The sequence below is a fragment of the Eptesicus fuscus genome, chromosome 15 (assembly GCF_027574615.1).
Source record: "Eptesicus fuscus isolate TK198812 chromosome 15, DD_ASM_mEF_20220401, whole genome shotgun sequence".
Taxonomy (NCBI): domain Eukaryota; kingdom Metazoa; phylum Chordata; class Mammalia; order Chiroptera; family Vespertilionidae; genus Eptesicus; species Eptesicus fuscus.
The window spans coordinates 58,675,984-58,692,020 of NC_072487.1; the positions used below are offsets into that span (position 1 = coordinate 58,675,984).

General features: G+C 37.3%; 1 protein-coding gene and 1 non-coding gene across 2 annotated transcripts in view; both read left to right on the forward strand.

The window, feature by feature from the left end:
* The window catches only part of RAD23B (RAD23 homolog B, nucleotide excision repair protein), a 46,224-nt gene that overhangs the window by 12,387 nt on the left and 17,800 nt on the right, over positions 1-16,037 (forward strand). The window contains exons 2-5 of the mRNA XM_028145879.2: positions 7,597-7,678; positions 9,316-9,395; positions 11,805-12,163; positions 15,708-15,763. Coding sequence (XP_028001680.2) covers positions 7,597-7,678; positions 9,316-9,395; positions 11,805-12,163; positions 15,708-15,763 — 577 coding nt within the window. The remainder of the gene's footprint in view (positions 1-7,596; positions 7,679-9,315; positions 9,396-11,804; positions 12,164-15,707; positions 15,764-16,037) is intronic.
* Positions 5,685-5,759, forward strand: LOC129151795 (small nucleolar RNA SNORA17). Its single transcript, XR_008558429.1, has one exon. It is a non-coding gene; the product is annotated as a small nucleolar RNA SNORA17 (small nucleolar RNA).

Consider the following 16,037-nt stretch of genomic DNA (forward strand, 5'->3'; position numbering starts at 1 on the left):
GTGAAATTAAAAATAAATTTATGCAATTTAAAAACAAATTTTGTGCCCTAACTGGATTGGCTCAGTGGATAGAGTGTCAGCCTGTGGACTAAAGGGTCTCAGGTTCGATTCTGGTCAGGGGCATGTACCTTGGTTGCGGGCACATCCCCAGTAGGGTGTGTGCAGAAGGCAGCTGATCGATATTTCTAACACTCTATTCCTCTCCCTCTTCTTCTCCCTTCCTCTCTGTAAAAAAATCAATAAAATATATTTAAAATATATACATATATATTTAAAAAAAACAAACAAATTTTGCTTTTATCAGTTTTCCACTATTGAATGTTTTCAGTATTCCTTTACTCAAAAAGTTCTGTGTAAATAAGATACTGGTCTTATTTTCTCAAATTAATGTAGTCAGCAATTTTAAACAATTTTTAAGAGCAGTGTTCTGCCCTTTTTTAGCTTGAAAGTTGTAGGATTATTTGATGGGTAATGTATAACATTTGTTTCGCTTTTGGAAAGAAATGTGCTAAATTTAAGCCTGCCACACAGCATAGTGAGTCCTGCTGAAGGATACCACACCACCTGTTCCCTATAAGTTTGGATAAATAATTTCCTGTGTAATGTCTCAAAGAGCTATTTTTATACTGAGTGAACTTTATAAACCCATTAAAACATTATATAAACCTTTTCCAGCAGAGAAGGTCAACTGGCTACAAATGAGTAATATATATGAACAGGTCCTAGATGCTTCAACAAGTAGATAAAAATTTATTTGTCGTGCCCTCTTCTCCCCCACAGACTTCTGGTTGAATTAGGTAGTTGGCTTTTTTTGGGTAGTGCACTAGACCCATTCTCTGCCTACATAAAAACTTTGGAAGTTACAGTATCTTGGGAGTTTCTACATTTCTACTTAGTCTTCAAACTCCATACATCTTTTGATCTTGTTGAAATCATATTATTGGGAATATTCTATATATATAAAAGGCTAATGTACTAAGTGTCCCTCTGACTGTTCAACCATTCAACCAGTCGCTATGACGCCCACTGACCACCAGGGGGCAGACGTTCCGACTGGTAGGTTAGCTTGCTGCTGTGGTGCAGCCAATAGGGACTGGGAGAGATAGGCCAGACACGCCCTGGAGCCCTCCCCTGCAGTCCCTCCCCAGCCCCGATCATGTGCCCATGGGGTCCCTTGGCCTGGCCTGCGCCCTCTTGCAATCTAGGATCCCTTGAGGGATGTCAGAGAGGTGGCTTTGGCCTGATCCCCACAGGCCAGCCCAAGGGACTCCACCGGTGCACGAATCCATGCACCGGGCCTCTAGTGTTTTTATAATAGAATAGATTAAATTGGCATGAATAGGTTGGCTTAGGACCCTAAATACCTGAATATTATATTTAAAGTAGGATTTTGGGACCACAGGCATACCCTTAATAGACTACAGGCATGCCTCTTAAATTCTTAACCCTACTTTAAGAATTAATTGCCTTTGTTTACTATCTGTTTACACATTATGATATTGTACTCTCAGTTACTGTTTCATTTTTAAAAATCACTTTTCTTGTAATATATTTTTTCATTCTTGGGTCCCGTGGGGAGATTTTTCCACATGCACTGAAGCCAACGAACATATTTTTAATCAATTCTATTCTCAGAATTAGCAGGAACCAACTTTAGGAGAGAGATTCAGGAAATACTCCTTGGCACCTGTGCCAGTTTCTCAAATGGAAGGGTACTACCTAAGGAGCCAAGAACGAAAGAAAAGGCTTTGCCCATAGTGTAAATTTTGTGAAAAATTTTTGTAAACATTTTGGCAATTAACCATTAGTAAATTAGTTAATTTAGTTGCTCTTATTTTTTTTTAATTTGCTAAGCTATGTAATACTAGAACTACTGCCTCAGACTTTCTTTTTTTAATGGAATCTGCTCCCCAAATTGCAGTATATTCTTGTGTAATATTAGTAAGCAATGGTTGAGGGAGTGCAATGAGGTGGAGTTCTTTTAAGCTCTAAGTTTTCTCTTAGATTAATAAAATCAGGCTTTATAGTAAAGAATACAAAGTATAAAGTGATAGGCTTTGGGCCACTGGTCTAAGAAACCACTGGACTCTATATGCTACTAGTCATATTTTTATACCTATATGTAATATATAAACACAGCTACACTATATTTAAAGAAAACAAATTGCTTGGCAACTAGCTTTTGTGTTTTAAAGATAATTGCAAATTTTTCGTTCATATGTACATGCATTCATTGAATGCTTTGCATATATAGTCATCATTCTTGTACTGCCTAGTATTCAGATGAATGCATGTGCAATAGTGTATTTTATCATTTCACAATTGATGGATATTTGGGTTATTTTCAGTATTACCTACAGAAATGTAGTGCACATATTTTGTTCATATTACCTACAGAAATGTAGTGCACATATTTTTGAAGTACTTGTGTGAGCATCTCCAGCATTGATTTCTAGGTAGGGAATTACTGGATCAAAGGCTGGCAGATTGCCTCAAAAATGCCTGTGGCAGTGTTCAATGGTATTTGTTTAAAAATACCAACTTCCATATGAGTAACTAGCTGGGGTTCAAATAGAGATGTACCACAGGTTAAATGAGTTAAATATTGTGAAGCTCTTTGTATACTGCTTGGCATATGGTAAGCACATAGCACCTATGAGCTGTTAGTCATTTAGCTGCGATGTTTTGAGGCAGCTTGCATAACTTTCCTGTGTATAGTTATAACAGTAATAAGAAACAACATAGTTACAACAGTAATAAAGAAAATAATATTGAGGAAGCTGAGTTATTATAAATATTTAATTGCTGACCTAATCAATAAGCGATAGTCTTAGAAATCTTATGCAAAAGTGCTGTGTAAGAAGACTGACATGCAAGGACAAATATGTGATACCTTGATCAATAAAGAAATTTAAACAAAAAAAAAGAAGACTGACATGCAAAACGTCATACTACTATGAGTGGGATATAATTTATAAGACATGTTGATATCTGAAACATAAAATTTAAATTTGTTCAATGGAAATGACTGCTTTTAATGGTTGTTGGCCTGAACTAGGGTAGTGCCATGGGATGCAATGTAGTGTTCACATTGGGAAATAGTTATATGGTAAGTTGGAACCACTGGATAAATTATTTAATGTGAGGAATATGGAAGAAGCAAGAGAAAAGTACCTCACAAGGGAGTGGGATAAAAAAAGACAGCCTATCAGCTTTTGCACTAGCGCTTCTTAATAGACTACAGACATACCTTAGAGATACTGCTGATTCAGTTCCAGACCACCACAATAAAGTGAGTTGTAATATATGGGGGGAGGGGGTATCTTGCCTTTAGTTCATTAAAAAATGCAACATCTATGAAGCACAATAAAGTAAAAGCACATGTAAATGAGGTATGCCTGTATTATAATTGTCTCCTCTTTTTTTGGGGTGGGTGGGAGCCATGTCAACTATGTTTAATATTAGGTATCAAGTATGATTTTCTTTTAAAGTGCACAGTTTCATAAGAGAAATATGTGGCTAGAAAAGAAAGTTTTATTTCTTGAGTGTCGCTAGTTGAGTTAATGATAAAATCCCATTCTTTAGGAGGGGATAAGTAGCAAAATGAAAGTTTAGCCCCTGCTTGTTTATTAGCCTTTGATAAAGTAGCCCTGATTATTTACTGGGAATGTGGAGCTCAGTTTTTGATCCATCCATTGAGATGACTTACTGGAAGAAGAGCATTGACACAAGGCTCAACAGTTACAGGAGTCATAACTGCATACATTGCTGGCCGTAACCTTCCCAAGAGAAATCATGTGCACAGTTGCTACCTATCCCTTTGCAACATCTAGAAAGAAGACTTTTATAAGCGGGTTCAAAGTGTGCTCAATTTTATTGGGTTAGGGAAGACTTAGGCAAGATATAGATAACATCTGGATGGTTGTTAAGACTAGGAGTAGATGAGATAGATTATCTTGGAATAGGAGAAAAGGCAGCCTTAAAGGGCTGGCTAAGGAAGAGGAATTCACAAAGGAGTAAATAGATAGGAAGAACACCAGAAGAGTATGGTGCTGTGGAAGCCAAAGGAAGACAGTGAAAGGTGATGGTTAATGTCAAATGTGACAGAAGTCAAGTAAAATAGGGAACAACTAAGAAATGTTTGATTATGATGTTGCTGAAATCAGTGATACTGGTAAGCACAGTCTAAACAGAATTGTGGGAGTAGGCACTACTAGAGAAAATAAGCAACAAAATGAGAACAAAGTTCATGCATCTGTTTATCAGCACTATTGATTGCACAGGACAAATAGGTGTGGAGTTACCGTAAGTGAAGCAATGCATGTAGTTAAATTTTTGAAACATGCTTGAGACTAAGGGAAGGAGAGTGTAGCTAAGAGAGACAAGGGATTGTGAGTTTTTTGTCTGCTTGTTTCGTTTTTAAGATGATAAGAGATTTGGGTCTGTTTAAATGTGCATGGAAATGAACTGGCTTTGATGGAGAAGTTGAAAATCAAGGTGGAGGAAGGTAGGAAACATAATGACTTTAGCAAGGTACTGGGGAACATAGGAAGAAGAACCTGGGACCATTAGGTGGGAAGGAGGTTAGATGGGTCTACTAGTAGATGCAAAAAAAGAAGTGTCATTTTGGTGGCAGAAAGTTGAGGGTGAGTTCCTCTGATGTCTTCTATGTTTTGAATGAAATAGAAAATGCTCATGGGGTAGGTTGTGTTGGGAATCAGATTTAGAGGCGACTACAGCTTTGAAATACCTCTTGGAGAATGGAAGATAGGGTTAACCAGGAGAATAGAAGGAAGGAGGATATCGTTCATTTTCACCAATAGCATTTAGAAGACTGGATAGAAATGTGGATAGGTTAGGTAGTTAATGGTAAGATTCGTTAGCTAAGTGAGAGAGAGGAGACTGTGACACCACAGAGTGGTTGAAATAATTTTATGTTGAGTACTGATGATTTAATTGTGTCAATCCAAATATGAAATTTTGCCTTGCAGGAGCAGCAGAAAATCAAGAAAGTCTGTGATATTGGGAAGAAAGTGATAGAAGCAGTGGCGTTGTTGTCTAAGCTGAGTAGAGCTAACAGTAAAGATAAAAATGGAAGTAGAGGGTCTAGGGACCAAAGTCCTAATGAGTTGCAAGACTAGGTGTAGTAAACAGTTCTGAGAGAGCTAGTAGGAATATGGCATTGGTACTTAAAATTTTAAAAATGGGAAAGATTGGGGATAAGATTCAGCCTGTCCTGTGACTACTAGATGACTTAAGTGGATTGCAAGTAAAGATCATTGTGTGTTGAGGTTAAGGAACAATGCCAGAATTTTGGACAGGTCAGTGAACCCGGTTCCAAAGTCACAGTTTAATTATTTTCTTTGATACATTACCTACAGTGATATTGCTGGGTCAAATCCTCCCTTCCCCATAAAAAGAGTTGAGGCAATTTGGCATATTGCCCTTTATCATTTGATACTCTCATTCTGAGACTGTATCTCTTCACACTTAATACCAAGAATTATTCAGTATGTCTGGCATTAAAATCTATGCTTTTGTCCCAGCTTGTGTTGCTCAGTGGTTGAGCCTCAACCCAGGAACCAAGAGGTCACTGGTTTGATTCCCAGTCAGAGCACATGCCCAGGTTCATATATTAAAAAGAAAAAGAAGATGACGCTTTTGGCTGTCCTGTAGGTGCTGGACTTGCTGGTACCACAGATGCAGCTACTGTGCTGCAACTGTGATGTCAGGGCAAAGAGGAAATGGTTACTAATATATCCCCCCCCAAAAAAAAAATATATATATATATATATTTTTTAATATGGTCCCCAAAAATGTATACACACACTTCGAATAATTATAAAGGCAGTGTTTATTAGAATACATGACATTTTCAAAATTGAGCTATCAGCTTGTTAAAGTATGTCTACATTTTTTGGGGGGACGCCCGATATATGCTTTTGGTTAGTAAAGACATTGAACTTTTTTTTCTTTTTTTGACTGTGTAATTGTAATTTGCCTGCCCCTGTCATTTGTCCATTTTTCTGTTGGCACAAGAACCTTTTTCTACCATTTCACTTTTCTTAATTTCTTGGACTTGCATTTTTCCTTTTAGTATTTATCTTCTATTTGAATTGTGTGCTTAGCTTATTAATTTTCCTTCTTTGTTTAATAATAAACACTTTTAAGTGCTAGTCTGATTACTTTTTTAGCCAAACCATATAGGTATGGATGTGTATAGAGTTCCCATTATTATGTTCTTAATATTCTTTAATCACAATTTTTATTTCTTTGAAGCAAATGTCACTTAGTAGTAAATGATTGAAATTGTTTTTTTGTTTTTGTCCTGCTTTATTTACAAGGTGTTTTTTTTTCTCTCTCTTCCTAATTCTTTTTTTAAATAAGCAAAGCTAGAGAGTGGTGGTTACTTATTTAGGCTTTTGAAAACAGTGAAATAGTCTTTGTGGCCTAAACTATTAAAAGAGCCCAATCAGTGTAGCTCAGTGGTTGAGCATCAACCTATGAACCAGGAGGTCATGGTTTGATCCAAGTCAGGGCACATGCCCCAGGTTGTCAGCACAGTCCCCAGCAGGAGGCAGCCAATTATGGATTCTCTGTCATTGATGTTTCTATCTCTCTCTCCCCCTCTCCCTTCCTCTCTGAAATCAGTAAAAGTATTTTTTTTTAAATTGTTAAAAGATATATTCTATATGGGTCCTAGAAATGAAAATACAGTTTTTATTGGGTAGAAATTATCCTACCTAATAAAATGGTAATATGCAAATTGACCGCACCTTCGCTACACTCAAGCCACGCCCACCAGCCAATCAGGGAGAATATGCAAATTACCCAACAAAGATGGCGGTTACTTTGCATACACCGAGGGAGGGAGGAGTGAAGACTGAAGACAACTTAGAAGGGAGAGGGAGGAAAAGCGGAAAGCAAGGTGGCTGCCAGAGGGAAAGCCCAGGCGGGGCGGGGCGGGGCGGAGCGGGGCGGGTGGTAGCGGCAAGCGGAGGATGCAGTGGCCGCAAAGGCGGCTGCAGCGGCAGGGCACACGGCTACAGCAGCCGCTTGCAGGATTCTTCCTGCAAATGGGCTACTAGTTTATATATATATATCCATTAAATCTTAGTTGCCTGCTCATCCTGACCTGTCTCAAAAGAATGAAATTCCTGCTTGTTTCTTTTATTTTTTTGTTCCATACATTTATTTATTTTTTCTAAACATTTTTGTGCTACATTAACTTACCCATTCAGCAAGTAATAACTGAGCACCTACTATGTGCTTAACCACTGTGTACTGTTCTGAGTACTGGAGTCACTCATAGTGACATGTGTGGTCTGTGATTTATGATTTTTACCAAGCAGTCATAGTTGCAAATATTGCATCACTTCTTTCTTTCTTTAAAAAAAAAAAAAAAAAAAAGTGTGGAAAGAAATATGTGCTATTTAACTTAATCAGTCTTTTGATAAAATATTGTAAAAGTATGATCATTAAGTTTTTTGAAGCATTAATGTATATAAAAAATGTTTCCTGCATCACTTATTCAGATTCTGGGTTTTCATTTATTCTTTAGACTTTCCAAAACAAAAATCTTTATTTTTCCTACAGGTGAAAGCACTGAAAGAGAAGATTGAATCTGAAAAGGGGAAGGATGCCTTTCCTGTAGCTGGTCAGAAGTTAATTTATGCAGGTATGGATTGAACATTGAAATTAATGTGCCATTTTCTTTCTTTCGTTTTTTAATATATTTTTATTGATTTTTTACAGAGAGGAAGGGAGAGAGATAGAGAGTTAGAAACATCGATGAGAGAGAAACATTGATCACCTGCCTCCTGCACACCCCCTACTGGGGATGTGCCCGCAACCAAGGTATATGCCCTTGACCGGAATTGAACCTGGGACCTTTTAGTCCGCAGGCTGACACTCTATCTCCACTGAGCCAAACCGATTTCGGCTAATGTGCTATTTTCTTCCTCCTGTGATATTCTTTTAGTTTTAGAAAAGAAATTGCACTACTAGCCTTATAGTAACCAGGAAAATGTATTTTAAAAGTGGACTTGATATTTGACTTTTGTGGAGAAAACGCTTTTCCTTGTTCTTCAAAATTAGCATAACATCATCATTGTAGATGTTGGATGCCTATGGATTCTTATCTCTTTCTAGATAGGGATTTTGTAGTATTTTCTTAACTGAGATAGTTTAAAGAAAACACTAACCCCAAAATTAGGAATCAGCAGCCTAAAGAGGCAGGTTGTTGGTGGCAGACATAAAATTATAATTTCTGGTTCCTAGTCTTGGTCTGTTTTCTCAGTTCCATAGAGTGGAGAGACTATTCTTTTGGTTTTAATATCTTTAGCTTTTATTGAATAACTTTTTAAAATGGAAAATAAGTTCAAGGAAAAGGAAACCTGAAGGAATCCCGACCTCACATTTGACCTTTAGCATTACTGAACTCTTTTTTATTGTTTAAAGTATTATATGTCTCCTTTTTCCCTGATTGACTCCCGCCCCCAACTCCTGCCCACCGAAGTCTTATGTACTTCTTTGTGTCTTACCCAGCAGCTCTATATCATCTTGTCATTTCTATATACTAAATCATTTTCTGAAGTACTTTTTAAAAATATATATATAGTTTTATTGATTTCAGAGAGGAAGGGAGAGGGATAGAAACATCAATGATGAGAGAGAATCATTGATTGACTGCCTCCTACATGTCCCCCACTGGGGATCGAGCCCACAACCCGGGCATGTGCCCTTGACTGGAATTGAACCTGGGACCCTTCAGTCCGCAGACCGACGCTCTGTCCACTGAGCCAAACCAGCTAGAGCAGAAGTACTTTTTATTGAGTATCACTTTTATAGCATTGGAACATTTTTGTCTTGCCAGGTGTCTGGTATTTGTGGGAGCAGGAAGTTTGTTCTTTTCTCCTTCTCCCTTGAAGAAGGATTATAAGTTGTTTCCCAGGAGGGATCCTTATGCAATCTCAATATTAAATTTTACTTGTCTTTATAATTTTTTTTTCTTAGGGCCTTGTTAATATTTCACTAACCAGCAAGTATTTTTATTATAAGTAATTTTTAAGAATTGCTTGGGATATCTATATACTATATATGTGTTTGATCTTAGTCAAATGCTTATGCCTCCTTAACTGTGTTGAATTGTGTTTCCATTTATATTTATCCTCATCTTGACTGATTGGTTAATGTTTTTCTTTTGGGGAAGTATTTTAATTGATAGAATTGATGTTGATGATTGTTTTAACTTCAGTTATATCTATGACAAAGGTTACTGTGCCTTAAATAACATTTTTTTCTTCATTTTACTAGGTAAAATCCTCAATGATGATACTGCTCTAAAAGAATATAAAATTGATGAGAAAAACTTTGTGGTGGTTATGGTGACAAAAGTAAGTTTAAGCCTTATTCTTTATATCTTCATGTATGTTTTTTTAACTTTACTAGAGGCCCGGTGCACGAAATTCGTGCACTGGAGCGGGGGTGGGGGGGTCCCCTCAGCCCAGCCTGCACTCTCTCCAATCTGGGACCCCTCAGACATCCCTCTCACAATCCGGGACTGCTGGCTTCCAACCACTCGCCTGCCTGCCAGCCTGATCGATGCCTAACCGCTCCTCTGCCAGCCCGATTGCCCCCAACTGCCCTCCCCTGCAGGCCTGGTCATCTCAAACTGCCCTCCCCTGCAGGCCTGGTCCCCCCCAATTACCGTCCCCTGCCGGCCATCTTTGACCACATGGGGGCGGCCATATTGTGCGAGGGTGTGAGGGTTAATTTGCACATTACCTCTTTATTATATAGGATTATTATTTTTTAATTCTCACCTAAGAATATTTTTTCCCATTAATTTTTAGAGAGTGGAAGGGAGGTGGGGGGAGAAACATCATTATGAGAGAGGAACATTGATCATTTGCCTCCTGGACATGCCCCAGCTGGGAATTGAACCCACAACCATTTTGGTATATGAGATAACATTCCAATCAACTAAGTCATCCAGCCAAGCCTAAATATGGGTTTTACAGTCACAAAATCATTGATATATATAGTAGGAAATAGAGTTCAAATAAAATTTGACAACTAAATACTTTTGTACTAAGTAACAGTTTATATGGATTGGACTTGAAAATTTTTTAACCCATTAAGAACCATATTGATTTTTCAATGTTCAAGTACTTATTCATTAAATGTTAAACTTTAAATACAAAGAAAGAAATCACATGAGGAAACTTTGTCTCATCTAGTTTTTAAAAAAATATGATAAAATATACATAGCCCAAAATTTACCAATTTAACCATTTTTAAGTGTACAGTCCAGTATCATTAAGTACTTTTCACGTTGTGCAACCATCACCACCATCAGTTTCCAGAACTTTTTTCATCTTCCCAAGCTGAAACTTGTACCCATTAAACAGTAACTTTCTGTCCACACCTCCTCTCCACCTCTACATACTTAACGTAAGTGGAATCATACAGTATTTGTTCTTTTGTGACTGACTTATTTCAGTCTATGTTGTAGCTTTACCGTCCTTTTTAGGGCTGAATAATATTTCATTTTCTCACCTAGTTTTATCATACATAGTCCATATGGAAAATGTGGTGGCAACACATTTGGATATGTATTTGTTATCGGTCTTATTACCGTTAGTATTATAGTAATCTTGACTATCTACACTAGTGATGGGCAACCTTTTGAGCTTGGTGTGTCAAATTTCGCCAAAAAACTGAGCATAACTCGGGTAGTGTGTCACTTTGAGGAAAAAACATTATTTCGCAAATGTTTCATCCTCAGGAGCAGCAAATGTTTCATTCTCAGTATGCGGCCGTGTCAGTGCTGACACGCGTGTCATAGGTTCGCCATCACTGATCTACACTAATAAAAGAGAAACATGCAAATTAACCATCACTCCGCTATACCCACAAGCCATGCCCACCAGCCAATCAGGAGTGAGTATGCAAATTAACCCAACCAAGATGGCGGCCAGCCATGGAGTTGGAGCAAGCAAGAGGCTTGGGTTGCCCCTGGCAATGGAGGCAGCCAAGCTTCCCGCCCGCCCTGGCAGGCTCTGGCCTCCTCTCAAGGCTACAAAGTTTCAATTATAGAAGATAAATAAATCCCAACAAAAATGGTGGCTGCCACGGAGCTGGAGCTGAGCAGGAGGGAATCATTATGGCTCTTTCTAGTTCAGAAAGTTTGGAACATGTGGTTATAACTTTATTTGGCCTTTATTTTTCTCTATTTTTTTTCTTTTTAATATATTTTTATTGGTTTCAGAGAGGAAGAGACAGATAGAAACATCAGTGATGAGAGAAAATCATTGATTGGCTGCCTTCTGCACGGCCCCACACTAGGGATCAAGCCCACAAACCAGGCATGCGCCCTGACCAGGAATTGAACCATGACCTCCTGGTTCATAGATCAACAACGCTCAACCATGGAACCCTCGCTGGCTGGGCTGGCCTTAATTTTTCTGTTTAACTACATACAGATCTCAGAAGTTCTATCTGTTTTAATGCTGACATTTTTTTTTTCATATTACCTTAATATCAAGGCTGAAATTGTTGGCTAAAGCTAATTGAGGTTGATAGTTAAGATAATGTATATGCTGCCATCAGCTTTGAAAGAGTAGCAGTGATTCGGAGTCTTAATGTTGACTCTTTATTATGTCACTTTACAAAGTTACTTTCAAGTTACAAGTTATTAGTATTGGGTTTGTAGCATCCTGTAACAATAAAGTCTAATTAGAGATCAGGTAATAATGTTGTATTTTATCATCTTTCATTGTTTTGCTTTTTAATGTGTTTAGCCCAAAGCCGTAACAACACCAGCACCAACAACGACGCAGCAATCAAATCCTACCACCACTACCACAGTTAGTTCTTCCACAGCACCAGCTGTGGCTCAGGTCCCAACCCCCACCCCTGCTTTGGCTCCAGCTCCCACTCCCACTCCCACTCCCACTCCCACTCCTACTCCTACTCCTACTCCTACTCCTACTCCTACTCCTACTTCTACTCCCACTCCTACTCCCACACCTACATCTATCACTCCAGCATCAACGACAGCATCTTCTGAACCTGCACCTGTTAGTGCCACAAAACAGGAGAACCCTGCAGAACAGCCAGCAGAAACACCAGTGGCTACTAGTCCAACATCAACTGACAGGTAAGAACTGGATGCTAGAAAGTTGTACCTTAAAATATGTTCATAACACGGTCTTCATGCATGTGTTTATTTTTATTATTATTCTGTTCAAATTAACTTTGAACTCTGATAAAAATCGGTATCAATTCTGTCTGTTTAACTTTCCATAATCCAGATTTTTGTATGCTCTGCTTTATTTTTCCAGAGGGAAAAGGAAAGAGGATCAAAGTCATTTATTTTGTGTAGAAAAGTCTGGAAATACAAATGACCAAAAAGAAGAACTATAAAATAATACTATATTATAGCTTGACATATTATAAATAATTTGCATGAGTATTATGTCCAGTGTGGTCTTTGGAGCTGTTTCTATTTTGTGGCTTTAGTGCAACTCAGGACCTCAATGGCAGTAGCTAGAGTCCTTGGAATCAGAACCAGTCACAATGGAAAACTGCAGCAATTTACTCTTTATTTCCCCAAATTATGCACCTCAGAGCAGGATAATACAAGAAGGGGAAGGGTGAGAGGAGCTCAGAAAACAAGCTACTTAGCTGTGCTTTAGTCCCTTCATCTGTGCCTTAAACATTTAGTGGGCCTGTAAAGCACAAAACTTAGATGATTCTCAGGAGGTATTCTGGTATGAATTTGAAGGGTATAAGAAAGTTGTTTCATCACCACTGACCTAACATTTTATTAATAGGGATTTGTTTCTTAGGTCAGTTTTGTTCTTCAAAAACTATTAAAATGCAAATTCCACTCTTAATTGTTGATAGTTGACTTAGAGAAACTGCACTTGTGCACAAGAACTGTATTGTTCTTAATTGAGGACAAATTTGACCACACTTAATGTTCATTAGTAAGGAGATGACTTGATTTGTGACCTGTTCATATTAGAGAACAGCGCTACTCAAAATGCAGTGATCAGTAGACAGCATCAGCATCACGGGGAGTTTGTTTAAGTTAATTCTTAAGCTTCACCTCAGATCTCTAAGTCAAAATTATCTGGGGGTTGGTCCCAGAAGTTGGTATTTTCCAAGCCTGGTAAATTCTTAGGCTTCCTAAAGTTTGGGAAGCTCTGATATCCAGTACCACAGGTCAGTGAAAATATGCAGTATATATTTGCATTAAATGAATATGGTTTCAAATATAAAAAGCAGATTACAAAATAATACAGATAATAACCATAAACCAAACATAAGCCACAAACGACATTGTGTATTTCTATGGGTATGCATATTAATGTGTAGAAAAACCAGTACCAAAGGGATAATATGTTGACTGATAAATGGTTTCCTCTGCAGATAGGCAGGAAAGAAGTGGTGAGGCAAAATCAAGAATGAAGAATGGTAGTTAAATGATACCTCAGTCTTAGCTGTAATGTTTAAAAATAAATTTTAAAACAACGTGCAGCCTGACTTGGTGTTGCTCAGTGATGTTGACCTATGAACCAGGAGGTCACAGTTCGATACCTGGTCAGCGCTCATGCTCTGGTAGCAGCTTGATCCCCAGTGGTGGGTGGACTTGCGGGAGGCAGCCAATCAGTGATTCTCATCATTGATGTTTGTATCTCTCCCTCTCCCTTCTCTGAAATCAATAAAAACATTTTTTTAAAAAATGGAACAATGTGCGAAAAAATAGCACACATTATTCCTTTTTTGTTTTTAATTGATTGTTTATTTAAATCTTCACCCAAGGATATTTTCCATTGAGTTTTAGAGAGAGGGAAAGACAGAGAGAAACACATCAATTGGTTGCCTCCTGCACAAGCTCCGACCAGGGCCCGGGCCAGGGAGGAGCCTGCAACCTAGGTACATGCCCTTGACCAGAATTGGACCCGGGACCCATTGGCCTGCCAACACTCTAGCCACTGAGCCAAACCAGCCAGGGCAGCACATGTTATTCTGTAAAAGAACAATAATGAAGGAAGCTAACCCTACCAGATAGTAAAATGTATTATGCACAGTAACTATTATAATTTAGAATGGCTCTTATTAAAAAGATTGTTCATGAAATAGACAGTAGTCTAGAAACAGACTAAAATACATAGGGGCTTAATATACCATAAAGATGTAATTTCAGACAACTGTGGGAAAAAGGCTGTTGGAATACTTAGTCTTCTGGAGGATGGATTACAGATCTTACATTCACAAAAATAAATTCTAGATGGGTAAAGATTGAATATAAAGGTGAAACCATAAACTAGAAGAGAACATAGGAAAAACAAAAATAATCGTAACCAAAAAGTCTTAAAGGGGCAGCAATTAATATATTTGACTACAGAAAGAATTTAAATGTTGGCAACCAAACTAAAAATTCCTTAATAAAAGCTTGATTTGGTCAATTAAATGGAATACTGCGTCTGTTGGAAAAACCTGCCTAGTTATGGTTGTGCTGACATGGAATAATTGTTAAGTTAAATGAAAACACACAAAAGAGGACACAAGTGATTGTTATATAGAAACTGGTAGTGGTGGTTGTCTCTGGGCAGGGGTCTTGTGCAGAAGAATTAGTTTCTGGGTACATATTTCTTCGGGAAGTTTGCCTTCTACACGTTAGTTTCCCTGTCTAGTTAATGAAGGTACTTTAGAAATTATACCAAAGAATTATAATCATCTTATTGGGTATTACCATACCAGACACTCTGCTAAGCACTTTACCAGCAATAGCCCTACACACAACATTTTGGGATATATAGATACTATTGTTGATCTCATTGTATTGATAAACCAAGGCTTAGAAAGTTGAATTCAAACTTAAGTAGTTCCCTTACTTTTGCTATGCTACATACAGAGCTGAAGTATATTGTGTTTGTTTTTAAAATTGGGACAGAGGTATAAGTGTGTGTTGTCTTATTGTGTATGTTTTAATCTAAACTGCTAACTGCTACCTTTACTGCTTTTGTAAACTTAGGTTTATTGTTCTTCGGCCTACTCTTCGTGGTCTCTTATAATCTTGTTTTTGTCTACTTTGTTTTTCCGACTCATCAGCAATTGCCCAACAGAAATTTAGTCCCTTTAAATTGGTTTACTTTCAGTTACAACTTGGATTTAACTCTCTTCTGCACTTTTTGGTTATACTGTGTTCCTTTACTTAGATGCCTTCTTTTTCCAGTTTTTGTGTTCAAAACTTACCTATAAGGTCTAACTAAATTCCACTATGTAAAGACTTTCCAGGTCTTTCTAGCTTAATGTAGTTTCTATATGTGCTAGTTATTATGTACTGCTTTTGGTATTTCTGCTGTGATTTGACTTACAGATTATTTAACTTATGTAAATTCTTTCAGGGAATAGTTGTTCATTATCTTTATTGTATTCCTTAAATAGTAAGCTATCTGTGAGGATGTTATTTTAAATCGTTGGACATTTAAAATGATGGATTTGCAGAACAGAATGAGTATTAAGATTGAAAGTTCTGCCAAGCCATACATGTTATGGATAAATAAAGTTTTGGGGTTTAGCCAGACTTAAGTTTAATTAAAAATCAAAGAATCTCTACAAATTAAACATTTATTAAACTTTAATATAAATTTTACATACTTTCTGATATAATTTTCTAAAACCTTTTACAGTACATCAGGAGATTCTTCTCGGTCAAATCTTTTTGAAGATGCAACAAGTGCACTTGGTAAGTATCTACATTGTAAGTAACCTTATAAGAGATAGGGAAGTGGTTTAAGTTTAGTTCTCTGAATCATGATAATGTGTTTGTTATGGTTGCTTATAATCAAGTTGATTTAGATAATTTAATTAATAACAATTAAATTATTAATAATTAATTAATAATAATAGCTTTGTAAATTAATGTTTCATTTATTGACTCCCCTTTTTTTCAAGATGGCTTGTTTTTAAATTTTTCAGTTAGATTTGACATTCAATATTATGTTAGTTTCAGGTATACA